The 16,855-nt window shown below is 38.1% G+C and overlaps 1 protein-coding gene across 2 annotated transcripts in view; it reads right to left on the reverse strand.

The window, feature by feature from the left end:
* CD2AP (CD2 associated protein) overlaps positions 1–16,855 on the reverse strand; it is a 96,795-nt gene that overhangs the window by 55,295 nt on the left and 24,645 nt on the right. For both annotated transcript variants that reach the window (XR_014028795.1, XM_081346732.1), the window contains exons 3-5: positions 10,481–10,628; positions 7,112–7,212; positions 2,605–2,725 (exon numbers count right to left, since the gene is read on the reverse strand). Coding sequence is in view for 1 of the 2 variants with exons in the window: in XM_081346732.1 (XP_081202858.1) it covers positions 2,605–2,725; positions 7,112–7,212; positions 10,481–10,628 (370 nt within the window). In the remaining variant the exon portion in view is untranslated. The remainder of the gene's footprint in view (positions 1–2,604; positions 2,726–7,111; positions 7,213–10,480; positions 10,629–16,855) is intronic.

Raw genomic sequence — 16,855 nt, forward strand, 5'->3', positions numbered from 1 at the left:
TGAGTATTAATAGTTTACATCTATTAAGACAAAATTAGGGATACAATTCAAATATTGTAAGATTAAAGATGTGGAAGCATTAAAATTATTTCCATAAATGTATATGTAAATTCTTAACATTCAAAATTTTACAAGACATAAAAATACTTATTTGACAGTATATGTAATACATCATGCATATACATTTAATTAGGGCCACTTAATCAGAGAGATATAATTTAATTAAAATTTCATTATCGTGGTTAATTCTGGTGGCAGACCATGCTTTTATATGTGGGTACAGCCAGAGCCCAAAGTGAATGAAGTGATAGCCATAACTTCAATGTGATTTACTTCTCCAAGTGTGATTCTCCTCCCTTCCCAAGGCTGTACGTGACATGGAAGAAGCAAGTATTAATAACTGGAATTAACCTATTCAGGAATGTGGCTTGAAGACAATTCAGGTATAGGCTAATCACAAATGAGTGTATCCTTGGCATATGTAGTCAAATGTAGCAATACTTAATGACAATCACACTGTCATGACTGGGCTGCTGGTCAAAACAAATTTGGATTTCACTAAAACTATACAGTAACGTGTAATGAGGAACCTCATATCAATTCGAATTCTTCAAATACTTCCACACATTTAGCTTTGAGCAAACGGTATCTCTAAATAGACTTATAAGAGTGCTTGAGGTTAAACACCACATACAATTAACTAAAACTAATCTTTAATTGCACTCCATAGAAGTGATACTATTACTAATTTAGAGTAATAGCAATTTAGAACTGTCAACTTCAGAATGACTCTGTGAAGCACACACTTAAAAATAGAAAACAATTTTTAAAATTATATGTTTCTGAACAAACCATATTCTATAACCATGAAATAAAACTAGCAGGAGCTCCACAAACACCCTGCTCCAAGGCCATGCTTTTAAAGACATCTAGAACATCATCCAAATGTGGATCACTGGGGGAACAGCATTTCAGAAGGCAACCAGGCAAAGAAAACTATGGAAGATAGGTAGCCTCTCAAATATACCATGGAGATACAGATGATTGCTAGCCTCTTGGCTCTTTGAGCAAAAGATGTGAGTCCAAGACAACCCCAAATTGTTTTCTAGTGCAAGTCTATTTAAGACTAGGAAGGAAAGTCTCCAGGTTTGGGAAAATAAAAAAATGCACAACTACTCAGTCTTGACATAAGTGAGCCTGGATGTCTTCCTCTCCATCCAGACCTACGTAAGTAATTCAGACACAGACACAGACACAGGACAATGAAGCATCACTTGGCTGGCTAGAAATGTACACCTGAATATCATTCACATATTGATGATGGATGTGATTGGGGTAAATTGTAGGGGTGCACAGAAAAATGATTTGCATTTTATTTATATAAAGGATTTGTATGGCTGTCCATCTTAAACAAATCTGGGCAGCTCACAACAGCAATAAAATCCCATAATCATAAAATATAACCATAAGTCCAAAAAATGGTCAAACAAAAATAACAACCTTAACCAGGCTTCCAGTTTTGCGCAGTAGTGCAGCAGCTGAGAGATCGCAAGGCTCTACACCCTACGGCTGATTTTCTGCCTGTTAGGGGATCCTAAATGGGCCAGAAGTCACCCTGAAGAGGCGGCAAAGAAGGAAGTCCCATGGACCACAGAGAGACAGTGGTCAACCCGATCATAAAATGAACAGAAAATTTTTGGAGATAAATGTATATTACTTTAAGAGGGATATGTATTTTAAGTAGTATATTATTTTTTATTCTTTTCTCTCTTTCTTTTTTTTGTCTTTTTTTTAACTTTTTAAGACCTGAGAAATGTAAAAGTGTTGGGATGGCCTGTACAAGGAAAATAGATTTAAATACTTAAATGTAATTAACCCTGAGAAAATCTTAACCAGTAAGAATTGCAATTTTTGAGTGATCTTCAAGGGCAGAAACACATTGCAGTAATCCATTTTATTGATTTGTGTTTAGATTGTAAGCCGCCCTGAGTCTTCGGAGAAGGGTGGGATATAAATGGGATTAAATAAAATAAATAAATAAATAAATTTATGTCTTTTACTCTATTTTTTCAACACATGATCTTATTACTACTCTGTATCTTGTACTGCCTAATGGCCTATTAGCTAACCAGTAAAGTATTACACATACCAGACTCCAAAATTGATGAATGACATCTCCTGCAGCTTCATGTAAATGGTAAACAGAAGGAGAAAGCATCGATTCTTAAGGAATCCCACAATTGAGGGGCAGAGGGCACAATCTTGGTTGGACTAGAAAGCCACCAAGGTCCCTTTCAGCCCTATGATTCTATGATTCCAGTCAATGCCACCTGGAACTGACTGCTGAGAAAAGGTGGAGAATCACCACATTACAGAGCCTTCGCCTTCTAAGCCCTACAGTTGGTCCAGAAGGACACCATGATCAACAGTATCAAAAGATACTAACAGAACAAAGAGAGCAAAGATGCATACAACACTCCATCCTGGCTCCACCAAATCATCAGCAAGCATGACCAATGTTGTCTTTGTTTTGAATCCCAGCCTAAAACCGACAGAAAGAAATCCAGATAATTAGTCCATCTTCTGATTGCCTGCATTTATTACCTGTGTCTTCTAAGTTTTCTTGTATTTCTCCATCATCTGTTATCTCTAGTTCTTTTACAAAGTTAGAAGGAAAAAGGCCTGTCTTGCCATTTAAAGTCCCACTCCACCAGCCTTCTTCCACCTGTGGAGAAAAATGAGGTTGGATTACCTCTAACCTGAAAAGAAAAGATGCTCACTGTTCTTACCATCAGAGCAAAAATACCATCAGAGATATGCAGAAATTCAGGAGTACATTGAATATGCAGAACTAGTACATATACTTAGAGCAGGGGTGTCAAACTGCCAGCCCGCAGGCCAGTTGCATCATGCAGAGGCCGCGCCCACCCCAGGCTCCAGCAATGTGGAAAAAGTCACAATACATTGTGACACATCACGTGACACAGTGAGCTTGACACCCTTGGGTTAGAGCACGTGAGGCAAGGAATAGTGATGTTGGACAAGGGATAAGTCACTCACAAATGCATAGAAATTGCTCTACATAACCGTATGATACTAAGAAAACAGAGCAGTGGGTAATACCGCTCTATTCAACTTTATACTGAACATAAAACATGACCAAGATCCTTTCTTACAAATAACAAAGCAAAGACATTCTGGGCCAATGTCTTGCAACCAGTTTTTTATGGAGAGAGAAAATACGATGGCAGCATAAATTGGAGGAAAAAAGAACAACCTTTAGTTTTCTTTTCCCTTAGTCACTGACTGTAAGTTCTAAGGAGTTTAAAAACTACCGTAAGCAAGAAGTTTAGAAGGTAAGCTTGATGAAGACTCTAAGAAGGCTGAGAAAAGAATTGTTTCAATGGCTTGTAAGATTGGTAGCATATTTCTTTTTCCTGAGGATGTACAACTGGTGCTTTTGAAAAATATGCAATACAAGTACTCCTCATTTAGTGAACATAATTGGCACTGGCAACTCAGTGGCTAAGTATTGCGGTCATTAAGAAGAAAATTACGTGACTGCTTCTATGCTTACAATTTTACTTCAGTATGGCTTTAGCATTACTTCCCTGCCCTTTGGAATGCTCAAACCAGCACTGGAGTAATTACCAAGATGAGATTTAATGTTGGTATTTACATTCACTGGAGAGGGAGGGATTACAAGAGAGTAAACAGGCACACAATGGGGAATACACATGGAAAGGAATGTGCTAGCAGCAGCTGTCTGCCTAATGCATCTGTGGCTCCAAGTACGCATGGTTAGGAGGCAAACAAAAGCCCAAGGTGTGAAAATGTATTGTCAGTTGTAGGCAGCAGCTGGGAGCAAGATAATTAAGATAACAGAACTGAGCTTGTTAACTTGCAGTTAGCACCTTTTGGAGAAGCACTGCAGAAAAAAAACAGCTCAAGAAGAGATCACTTGTTTAAGCAATCTCTTCACTCTGTCAGAGGGGAAGGAAAAAAAATGGGTCAGACACAGAACAATGTGTACTAACTATAATGGCAAACATGTGACCAAGACAAACATGTTGAAGACCGTCAGTGCATGCCTTGGTCACAAAGTTATTTTTTCAGCACCATTGTAACTTTGAAGTCACACAAGGCAGTTGGTAAAGATATTTATATAGAGTGAATTGTAGTCTTTTATCTTTTTCACAGTGAAAACAACACAGAAATGAAAATATCTAAAACAATTTTCTATTCCATTTATACTAATGCATGAACTTGAATTGGTTTCATAAGGTTCTTATTTGCCCTCAGTTTTCTTCTTAGAACAGACCTGCAAGGTTAATTAAACTGGGAGATACTTTTAGGTCAGGATAGATATTTGGGTCTCCCTAGTCTTAATAGACATTGTAGAAGGAGAACTATATTAGTCAACGGCAGACAAAAATCCTAAGTGTGATTAGCAACTTTTGAGACTAACATATTTTTATTTAAAACTTTTGATGAGCTTCTCATTTCTAGTATTTTAATTACTACAGTAAATCTCTGTATAATAACATTATCAGATCTAACTTTCCTATTTCAATTTTTCAAAGTCCTTCAAGCATATATCATAAATAAGAACTATAATAACTGTCTAGTTAATTGTAAGATAAAAATCTCCAGTCATTGGGCTGCGCGGCGCCGGAGACAGCCTTCCCGGGCTGCCCGCGGCTCAGCTGAGTGATTTTCGCCCAAAACAGCGCCGATCAGCTGTTCGGGCGAATTTGAAGCCCCCTCCTCGGGAGAAGAGGAGGGGGTGAGGCCCCAGGTAGGGGTTGAGTTCTACGGGGCCGCCTGAGCTTGTAGCTTGGGCGGCTGAAGGATTGAACTCCCCCGTAGCCTGGGTGGCTCCCAGCTGGTCAGCGTCTCTGCTCCGGACTTCATGGAGCAGAGCCAGGCGTCTGCGACCACCCCTGCCTGAAGGAAGGACTATGGAATAAAAGGAGCAGGCAGAGCGGTACAAGAGGAAAAGGTGAAGAGGATTATTATATTCTACTCTCTAGCTTGATGGACTTTTTAAACTTAAAGTGAAAGTGCGTCACAAGTGAAAAAGATGGCGGCTAAACCTCCCTCAAAAACTCTTCGGAGTGCTGGAACTTCTCCGGTACAACAATCATCATTGCAGGCGTTGCACCTTCCTGATGTATTGACATCGAAGGATTTACAAGATGCTCTTGAAAAACATGCCCAGGTAATTCTGGAATCAATGGGTGATAAATTTGCACAGATGGAGGCGAAATTGGAGAAATTGGAGGAGAGAATGGAAGAGAGGATGGAACAGAAGTTCAGGGTGATGAAGGTAGACATTTTGTCCTCAGTGTATAAAGTGGCTGAATGTGTGGAAGAATTGGAGGAAAAAGTGGAAGATTTGACTCAAAAGAATGCTATATTAGAAGCAAAAGTACTGGAGAATGAAGATTTAAGAGACAAAATGGACAGAGAATTGAGTCTTGTTCAATATTATCAGATGCAGTTTGCTGTTAGAATTAGAGGTTTAAAAGAGAATATTAAGGAAGATCTAAAGCAGCTGATTTCTGAGGCTCTGGAAGTGGTATTGAATCAGCCAGCATCTGAAATAAAGGGAGGCATGGATAAAGTGTTTCGTGTGAATTCATGGATTGCAAGACAGAGAAAGCTGCCTAGAGATGTGGTGGTTTATTTTACTAAGAGGGAAATTAGAGATGAAGTTATACAAGTTGCCTATGATTCTAAAGTGGTGATTGCTGATCAAGAAGTTTTGGTTTTAAAAGAAATTCCTCCAAAGATTTTAAGGAGAAGGAAGGATTTCATATTCCTCGTGCAAGAGCTCAAGCAACGAGATATAAGGTTCAGATGGGAGATTCCAGTTGGGTTGATGGTGATGTATGAAGGTAAAAGGTACCGTCTGATTACTGTGATGCAGGCGCGAGATTTTTATAATAACGTTTTAAAAGCAACCTCATTATCACTTCTGGAAGCTGCAAAGGGATCTGGAGAAGGAGAACATCAAGAGATTGAGGATGGACAGATAGAGGAGAATGGTGCTGAAGGAGATCAAGCTACAATTTCTTTGGATGATCCTGGAGAGCGGAGGGTGACGCGTGCTGCTTTAAAACGATCAAAAAGAAAATAATAAAAGAGCAAGACCAGCAGAAGTCTATGGAACTTCTACAATGAACACCTAGGAAGTTATCGCAATGGACACGTGGGAAAAGATTTGGGTTAGGAACGTAAAGAGAGAACTTTTATAAAATGCTTTATAGATGGCATTTAGATCCTAAAAAGTTTGCAAGTATGTATCCGGACTATCAGCCAAAATGTTGGAGATGTGGAGATCAAGGCTTTTTGGATAAAAATTTGGTGGAATATGTAGAAGATTTTTAAGCAAAGGATAAAGTTTTGTTCGCAAATTTTTTGTTTTGGTTTTTTTTTTTTCTTTGTTGGGGATAATTGCGGACGTTACGGTTGTGGATACTAATTATGTGAAATTTAATTACGGCAGCAAGACTTTTGATAGCTTAGTAATGGAAGAAAGAGGAACTGCCGATTATAGGAGAGTGACTTCAAAGATTTTTGACCTGGCAGAGATGGTGTAGATTTTGGCCTAAGATTTTTCGCAAGAACGTTATATTATGGAATGGAGAAAATGGATTTATAGGGTTAAGAAGTTTCATGTAGCATTTGAATAAGTCTTCCTTCTTTTCTTCTTCTTTTTTCCTATTTTTGTTTTTCTATATATATTTTATATATATATATATATTATCCTATATAAGCTAGAGAGTGATGGATTTTAGAGTTTATGGATGTTAGTATATGGTTGTTTATGATTGTTTTTTTTTATATACCTTGTACTTAGCTCTGGGAAGTCGGGGGGGGAGGGGGGGAGGGGAGAGGTAGGGGGGGAGGGAGAAGGGAGGGGGAGGGGGGATTTTTAAAGGAAAAATTGTATGTTAAAACTTTTTAATAAAAATAAAAAAAAAATCTTCAGTCATTGTCTTTTTGATAGTTTGGAACTGTAATAGCAAAACAGAAGTTTCTAGTGTTCAATTCAATTATGACTTTCAGATTTAATTTTTCACAAAAATTCTTTAAAATACCTTACCTCTTCATTCATGTCTACAATGTCACCTACTTTCAGTTCTAACTCATCCTCATTCTGAGGCGTATATTCAAATAGAACTTTACACGGTCGCTTTTTTGACCCTGTTGATAATAAGAAAACTTATTCAAAATAAAGTTTCATTAAAGCATCAAGATTATATTGTTATGAAAGATACTTAAATGATAAAGAGTAGATGTAGAACGTTCACTGCTGTATAAAAGAAGTAAACTGATTTGTAATTCCTTTAAAATTATACATTTATTTTGGCATAAAATTTGTAGCACGCTATCCTCCCAGAGTGAACACAGGAATTTAGAATCTTTGGAAGCAAGCTGGGTACGAAGTACTGTAAAAAGGCTTCTGCTCCTGGCCTAAAGAGGTATCACCCTCTCTCCTGTGGGAAGAATCCAGAGAAAGAAATATTTTGGGAAATATTAAAAAGGCAGAATATATTTCCCCAAAGGGATAATGGAGAAGATCTTTAAAAAAAGACAGAAACCAGCCCCCAGAAATCAGCCCAGCCCCTAGCCAGAAGCCAACTTTTAGAAATGCAAATTCAATAATCCTTTCAGCAAGATTGGAGCCTTCCAAATTAGGAAGACAAAGACCCTTAAAATCTACATACCCCACCCAAACTCTTCAGATAGGACATAATAGGATTAACCCAACAATACCAAAAGGGCACACTCAGACTCAGGTCAAAGTACATGACACAGGAAATACAAAGCCTCAAACAGAAACAGGAAACATCTTCAAGAGCTCCAGAAGGTATAAATCCCACCACTCTGCCCCATGTGGTCAGTTTTTTCCAGAGCCATCTTTCTGTCCGGCTCTCCTCTTCAATAAACTACAACCTTTCTAAAGCAGTCTCCATTTTGATTAATCCCGCCTTGGACTGGACCCTGATGAAGATTTTTCTTTCAATACTCCCCAACACCATGCTCTGTGTTGTGTTGAAAGAGTTGTGGGTGATTGTTTCCTTTTCCTTCAGAGAAGTTAACTCCATGCAGGATATATTCAGGAGCTTATCACTCCCAAATATTCAGACATGGAGAAAGGCACAATATACATAATGAAGGGAGGAACAACCTCATGTACATGGAAAGAATTCCTTTTTTATTCTGCAAGGAAAAAAGACTAAAGTAGAGTAGTACTTTAGGGAATAGCTTTCCCTTTTTGAAATCCTACCAGAGATATCAGCTAGTCAATTAGAAATGGATGGAGAGAATTTGGACAATTTACTTCAGCAACATTGAATCAGCTGGAAGGATGACCAACTTGCTGCAAGTCACCACTTTCTTATTTTTCACCTATAAACAACCTCACACAAAAGGTCTGTATGCATTCAAAAATGCTTAACACTGTATTATGCAAAAATTGTGTTAGCATCATTTCACCTAGGGGATTCATCGAAATCTACAATTTGAAGGCCAAATACCTAAAATTTTACATGCTGGAAAATAAACTCTGGAAAATGGGGTTTCCTTCTTTAAAAAAACAATGTTAGGATTATTCAACATGAATACAAATTTTGAAAAGGGTCATGATTAATTAATTTGAATTATTAAAGCTAATTTTCTTTCATATCTTAAAGAGAGCTGCCAATTGCCACTCAGGGAATGAATTTTTGAATGTTTTTCCTTTTATATATGTGTTCCTTTCTTGGAAAGTAGCCTAAGAAGAAAAACCAGAAATCACCTACAACATACAGTGGAATAAGAGCTACTATAATTAGTCCTTACATAGTTAAGAGTTATAACAGCTTTTGGAAAAAGTGACTTGCAACCCATCCTCAAAGTTACAATTCTTACATCACCCCTGAAATGATGTGATTGCAATTTGGGTGCACGGCAACTAGTGTGCATTTATGACAGTTGCAGTGTCTGAAGGGATGTCACATGACTGCAATTTGCAACCTGCCCAGTCAGCTTCCAACAAGACAAGTCAAATGAAAAAGCCGGTCACATAACTAATCACATAACTATGTGATTTATTTAAAGACCACATGATTCACTTAATGACCATGGTGATTTGCTTAACTGTAGTAAAAATTGGTCATAAAATCGGGTTTTGTCATGTAATGACTCACTTAATGATTGCATTGTTTAATGACCAAAATTCTGATCCCAACTGTAATACTATATCAAGAACTCTGTGTAGAAAAGACAGACGGCAGAGTGCTTCCATGAATAGCAAGTAGCAAAAAAAAAGACACAATGAAAACTCCTGAATCTCACAACACATGGACAGACACAACCACAACTCAGAAACTACAGGCATCTTAGACCAAGCCAAATCTCCAAATGCTAGGGAATTACTGGAAGCTTGGCATTCAGATAAATGAGCCATCAATAGAAATCTACTACTGTAGAGATAAACCATATTTATACACTATTCAAAAGAGCAATGAAACCCCCCCCAAAAAACAGAACATATCCTCTCCAGCAGCCAACACCCAGATAAACAAGCAGGGATTAACAACAATCAATACTTGAAGCAAGGAACTACCAAGAAGAAAGGCCTACTCCCACCAAAACTGGCAAGGTGTGATGGAGAGAATCAGTAGATAAAGAGTTTTAGTAAATAGAGCTTTCCCAGGGAGAGGCCCAGATTAAGAGGGTGTGCAGTACCATGCTGGATGGGGCAGGGGGGGAAGGGAATAGGGTAGCCATACCTTAGAATCTCTCTCAAGATATGTCTAGATTAAAAGATTATAGTTTTAGTTTGGCAAGATTCTGTCCATTAGATCTAAGCAAATAAAAGTTTAGACTCAACTGGATCTCACTGCATAATCTTTGGGCTTGTGCCTTGGGCAAGCTACTATAGTTAACAGGGGAGCAAACTCCACACTCACTCGTACTGATGATGTTACCTAGCTGGATAATAAAAACTCTGCAAGCAAACAACTCCACATTTCTTAGAATTATCTGGAAAACAAAGATCATTGGCAGACTGGAATGGCAGACTGGAATGTTTAATATTACACTGCTATAGCTATCTCAGAACCTCAGAACCCTCAACAAAGGATAATGCAAGTTCAGAATACCCTGTAAGAAGGGACATCCCTTTTTGTTTTTGTTAGAAGGCTTGAAAGAAACAGATAGGTCACTCTGACTTGTTTGTTTTTGCAACTTCTGGATACTTAAAAGGGTTTCTGTAAATAGAGCTTTCAAATTCCCTACTTTATGAATAAAGAGACCAATTCAAAAATACTATAGTACTTTCTCTAATCTAATAAAGATCAAATTAAAACTCTCTCCACTCCTTTGTGACTTTAGGAATGTGTATGTTGTGTCTGTGTACACACATACATACATACATACATACATACATACATACATACATACATACAAAAAGTACCATACATACTTCTTCTGAAGCCTTTGCCCTGAGGCTGGAATGCTCCGGTTGGAAAACCATAAGTACTCATACGCTGAACAAGGGTGGCCACATTTCCATGCCTTTCCCTTTTGACTGGCAAACCATCTTCTTTAGATTCAGTTTCTCTCTTAACTTCCTGGTAAATATAAAATGGGAAATTAATTGCCCATGTTAACAACCATTGGGTTCATAGTAAAATATATCTAATATGGTTAGTAGCTAGGCACAACTTTCCTGCCAAACAAATATAAATTGCAAAAATGACCCCATTTAATAGACACATATCTAGAAAGCAGGTTGAACAGAAGCAACTTAGCCAAGGATTTTAAGTTCACATGCCTCTACTCTCCAAAATCAGTTTCGGATTCCCTTATATAATACTGATACATAATACAGACAATCCCCTTTGAAAGGAGTGTTTTTGCATGACATACTTTAGAATATTATTTCCCCCCAAAAAAGATATTAACATTTTGTTTATGAATATATTTTATTTGTTTAAAACACTATTATGGCTTAACTTTTACACAACAACACCAGGCAATTCACAACAATAAAGTATAAAAAGAGGCTATATATATATATATTTTATGACCCAGCAAGGCCAGGATGGATGTACCAGCCCTAGTCTGAGCTTTCCAGAAGTCATCTACACATACCAACAATACTATCTTAACTTGGCCTGAATTGTAATTACAGATAGTCCTCAACTTAAGACATTGGCACTGGAATTTCCATCATTAAGTGATGCAATCATAAAATGTGACCACATTGCTGCCATCACTACTTGAATCCCAGTTGTTAGGCAAGGAAACTTCCTACTGGTTTCCCAGAAAATGGAACACTGGAGACTTGACAAAGATTTCCATTGATCTTGGGTTCTAGGATGGTGTCTTAAGAAAGGGGTGCACCATTACCCTTATCCATGCATGAGGCATTAACTACTCCCTGGACCCATTCTCATGCCATCTTCTTGGAAACCTTAACCAGCCAGGAGGAGCACAGATCTAGAACTTAACTAGCAGAGCAAGGACCCTGTCTACTTCCTCAGGATTCCCTGGCTCAAACTCTTTCCAAATAATCAAAGTAAGATATATCCTTATCACTTCCACAAGATACGCCCATCATGGCCCATGACTCACTCTGCTCTGGCTAAACCCTTGAAATGTCAGCCTTAGCAGATTCCAAGCCAGAAGCCACCCAGACTGATCAAATACAGGCACGATCAGAACAGCTGGATCAGATGATGATGTACAGTCTCCAAGCTCTAGATTTGCAAAGTAAAGTAGAGGCAGAGCAAAGATGCTCAATGAGACTCCTTGCCAAGCAAGGAAGTAACTGTCTTGAAAGAGCACATTTCTAGGGGAGATCTCCTCCCTCTGTGCCCAATCAGGCTTCAGGAATACATGCCTTATAAAACAGTGTACCTTTAAAAATGGGAATATAATATTCTGATGAATTCTTTAAAATAATTTAAAAAATTGAGCTATATTGCAGTGCTTTTAGGAAGCAGTGTAATACTTTGATTAAACTGACTGAGAAATAATATTAGCACATGATTTGTTGAATTATATTCTGATAAATTTATGTGGGAAAACTTCAGGAAACAGTGGAGAGCAACTGAACAAAAAAATATGATTTCATTTCCATTTTTCATTTAGGGCTTTCTTGTTTGCTTTCACTGTGTTATGGCAGGATACAACAGGTCTTGAAAACATACTAAGGTGAACAACAGTCACCTTTGCCACATCTTTGGGAGGAGAGAACTGATAGGAGCAGAGGGTAACAGAGTTTGGGAGGATAACCACAGCTTCTTCAATCCCAATATCCTGGTAAATGCTGCAGCAGTATGGTATGCCACAATTTATACAGAGCTCCTTTTTCCATTTTTATGCTACAAGCCTGTGAGATAGTCTGGGCTAATGTAAGTCAGTATGATTGAGTGTAGCCTAGAATCTTAAGTATCCCAGTACCAATTGTTTGTCTTCATCACAATACCCTTCTGCATGCATAATGGGTAAATTGCAAGACCTCAAAAAAAACTCTACAATAGCTCCAGGAAAGAGTGGAACTCAGAGAAATAATTTCCAGGTGAACGTTGGTTTCAGCTCTCTATATAAAGAAAAGGTGATGGTGTGGGGGTTGGTACTCATGCGACTATAGTAGCTTATGTGCTTTTGTGCAGTGTTCTTTTTTGCTTTAGTTGACATAATCATCATAGTTTAATTAAAAAGTAGGTAAAATATTACGCCCTTAAAAATTAATTAATTTCACATTAACTATATTTAAGCATATTAAGAAAATAATCTAGAGTTCTTGATTTCTATTTGACTAAAAAATTTACTCTGCCCAAAATATGGAAACCTTGCAGCAGGCTGAATAACATTTGACCTCTGGAAGAAAGTAATTTCTATGCCAGTAGGGAAAAAAAAGATTCCTAGAACTTCTCTCATTTCCATTCTCCAACAAATGTAGGTAAGTAATCCTTGTGGCTTTATTTCAAAGACTGTCTTGAAATACCTTTCAATACATAGGACTATACCATCAGGAGTTGCCAATTCTTGCCACAGAAAAAGAATACCACACATGTATATATATAAAGCTATGGTTAGGATGCTGAGCTTGTCGATCAGATGGTCGGCAGTTTGGCGGGTCAAATCCCGAGTGCCGCGTAACAGAGTGAGCGCCTGTTACTCGTCCCAACTTCTGCCAACCTAGCAGCTCGAAAGCACATAAAAATGCAAGTAGAAAAATAGGGACCACTACGGTGGGAAGGTAACAGCATTCCGTGCGCCTTTAGTCATGCTGGCCACATGACCACGGAGACATCCTCGGACAAGCGCTGGCTTTTCGGCTTTGAAACGGAGATGAGCACCGGCCCCTAGAGTTGGAAATGACTAGCACGCATGTGCGGGGGAACCTTTACCTTTACCTTTTATGCAATAACAGCCTACTATGATAAATATGTTGAAATACTGTTGAAGCACAAATCACAATGCACTCTTTTAATTTCCTTATGCTATTGTCTCTTAGTAAGAGTAAGGCCAAGTTATCTCCAGTCACTGGGTGGGGAGATGTGAGTTGAGCCAGGGAAGCTCAAGCTCTCACCCACAATGTGTAGATAACAAATAACAGACTAACAGAATTACAAGGGATCTTGGAGGTCTTGTAGTCCAACCCTCTGCTCAAGCAGGAGACCTTGTACCATTCTGGACAACGTTTATCCAATCTCCTCTTAGAAACCTCCACTGATGGAGCACTCACAACTTCTGAAGACAAGTAGTTCCACTGGTCAATTGTTCTCACTGTTAAGAAATTTCTCCTTAGTTCTAGGTTGCTTCTCTTCTTGGTTAGTTTCCATTTTTCTTGTCCTGCCTTCTGGTGCTTTGGAAAATAAGCTGGCCCCCTCTTGTTTGTGGCAGCCCTTCAACTGCTGCAACACTGCTATCATGTCACTCTTACTCCTTCTTTTCACTAAACTACACATATCCAATTTCTGCAACCATCTTCATATGTTGTAGCCTACAGCTCCTAATCATCTTTGTTGCTCTTCTCTGCACTGTTTCTAAAGTTTCAACATCTTTTTTATATTGTGACCAAAACTGGATGCATATTCCAAGTGTGGTCTTATCAAGGCAATTATAAAGTAGTACTAACACTTCATATGATCTTGATTCTATCCATTTGTTAATGTATTGTAGCAATGGCTTTTTGGGGAGTTGTAGCATACTACCGGCTCTTATTTAGGTGGCTGTCTCCTAGGACTACTAGATCTTCTCACAGATGATGCTACTAAACCAGGTTCCACCGATTCTATATCTGTACATTTGGTTTTTCTTGCCTAAGTGTAAAACCTTACTTTTCTCCTCATGGAATTTAATTTTGTTACATAAGGCCCAGTGTTCAAAGATCCTTCTGGTTGAGCTTATCTTCTGGAGTATTGGCTATTCTTGCCAGCTTGGTTTCATCTGCAAATCTGATGAGTTCCCCTTCTGTTCCCTCATCCAAATCATTTATGAAGATTTTTTTTCATGTCAATTCTTTTTATTAGTTTAGAATATAAAATACAAAAATACAAAAACAAATAATAGGAAAAACAGGGGAGGGAAAAAGGAAGAGAAAAGTATAGAGAATAAGGGAAAAAGAGAGAAAAGGGATTGACTTCCAACTCCCTTTGGTGCAGTAGAAACAAAGTAACATTGAACCTCAACTTTTTACTTTTACATAATAGTATAAACTAGCCATTTTTATAACAACAGATCTATCTAATCAGTAAAACCCAAAATCAAAGTTTAATTTTTTCCCCACCTCAAGCACAAAGTCCAGAAGTGGTTTCCAAGTAGAAACAAAAGTACTTGTATTTATTTTATCAAAGCAGCCAATATAGTCATCTCTGCTAACTCCATCAACTTTTGCAACCATTCATTGAAACCTTCTTCCATTTTTGTGTATGAAGTAATCTTGCTGCTGTCAACATATATAAAAGTTCCAGATTTCCCCCCCAAGTCTTTTTCCATTAAACCCAAAAGAAAAGTGTTCTGTCCCAGCCTACTTCACAAAGACAAACCCTTCTTTTATCAAGTAGGCTGGAAAACCAATCCCTTTTGAGTTACAGGCCTGCTAAATTGTCCCAAAAGCAAAAGAACACGTTTTCCAATGGAGAATTGTTCAAAACAAAACAGAGCACGAGTCAAACAGGAAATAGTTCACCGGCAAACAAAACATGATCTCTTGAAACTGGAGTCCTTTGCAAACGATTGCCTTCAGCAACCAGCACCGCCCACACATTCCCTTTTTGTTATGCAGCCCCAATTCCTTTTCCTCTTCCCTTGGAGTTGCCCCATTGCCTCCCTCTGTCCTGCTCTTGTAACCTGTCTGTGTTTATGAGCGTTAACAATGTTCTCCAGCTGTGCATCCTCAAAGTCTGACTCAGCTTCCCAGCACAGCTGGTTCTCATCCTGAGCACAAGTGGAGGGGCCAGGTTCTTCATCACTTTGTAAGTCCTGTAGCTCATCAGAGACTTCCTCTGACTCTGATGGCTCCCCAGGCCCCTCCTCCTCCTCCTCTGATTCCCCAAACTCAGCTGCTGGGATCACAGGCTGGCACGGAATCACAACAAGAAGTTTCTGGTTTATCTTTATACTATCCTATTCCAATATTTCTTTGCTTTACCACATATCCACTATAAAAGTTAAAAAGTCTTTTTTTTACATTTGCATTTCCAACATTCATTTGACATATGTTTATATGTTCTTGATAACTTATCTGGTGTTAAATACCAACAATAAATCATCTTATAAAAAATTTCTTTTAAATTGTAATTTAGTGTAAATTTTAAACCTTTTATCCACATATTCTCCCATTGTTCAAACTTCATATTATATCCAACATTAGTTGCCCACTGAATTATACAATGCTTTACATGTTTTATAGACCTTAGCAATGATATGTTCATCACTACCACACAGTAGGATTTCCAATTTATTTTTAACAAAGTCAAACCTATGGCTCTTTTTGCTTAATTTAAATCTTTCTTTCAGCCGAAAGCATGAAAACCAGTGGCAAACATGTCCTTCTGATTCTAGTTCTTCCTTAGACTTGAGGATAGGATTAAAATTAAAAGATATTATTTTACCATAAGTCCACCAGTCTGGCTTCACCAACATTTCTTTTCTAAAGAAAGCTTCCTTGGGGGAGGGGAGGGGGACACCTAAAGAAGCATCCTTGTAGAAAATCTTATTTTATATTTATTCCAAACTCTAAACTGTTTATGAAGATATTGATGAATACTGAGCCTAAGACAAAACCTTGGAGAACCCCACTGCTTATTTCCCTCCACGTAAATGTAGTTCCATTAAGGACTACACGTTGCGTGCGGTTTGTCAGCCAGTCACGAATCCATCTGGTGGTGATGTCTATGTATTTTATGGCAACCTCAAAGGCCTATTCAGAGAGTACAGGTAGTCCTTGACTTAGAACCACAATTGAGTTCAAAATTTCAGCTGTTTAGGCAAGAACGTTGTTCAGTAACTTTTGCCCCATTTTATGACCTGTTTTATCACAATTGTTAAATGAATCACTGAAGGTGTTAATAACACGGTTCTTAAGTGAATAAGGATTCCCCATTGACTTGCTTGTCAGAAGGTTGCAAAAATCACATGATCTAGGACACTGAAGCCATTAGAAATATGAACCAGTTGCCAAGCAGCTGAATTGACCATGGGGGTGCTACAATGGTCATAAGATGAAAAATGATCATAAATCACTTTTTTTTCAAATACAAATTACTTTATTAGTTTTTAAAAATCCAGAACTTTCAGTAATAAATAAGGAGTGATCAGTTCTCATCTTTTTGGCTAAGAT

Source organism: Vipera berus (assembly GCF_964194415.1).
Source record: "Vipera berus genome assembly, chromosome: 1".
In the NCBI taxonomy this organism is placed as follows: Eukaryota; Metazoa; Chordata; class Lepidosauria; order Squamata; family Viperidae; genus Vipera; species Vipera berus.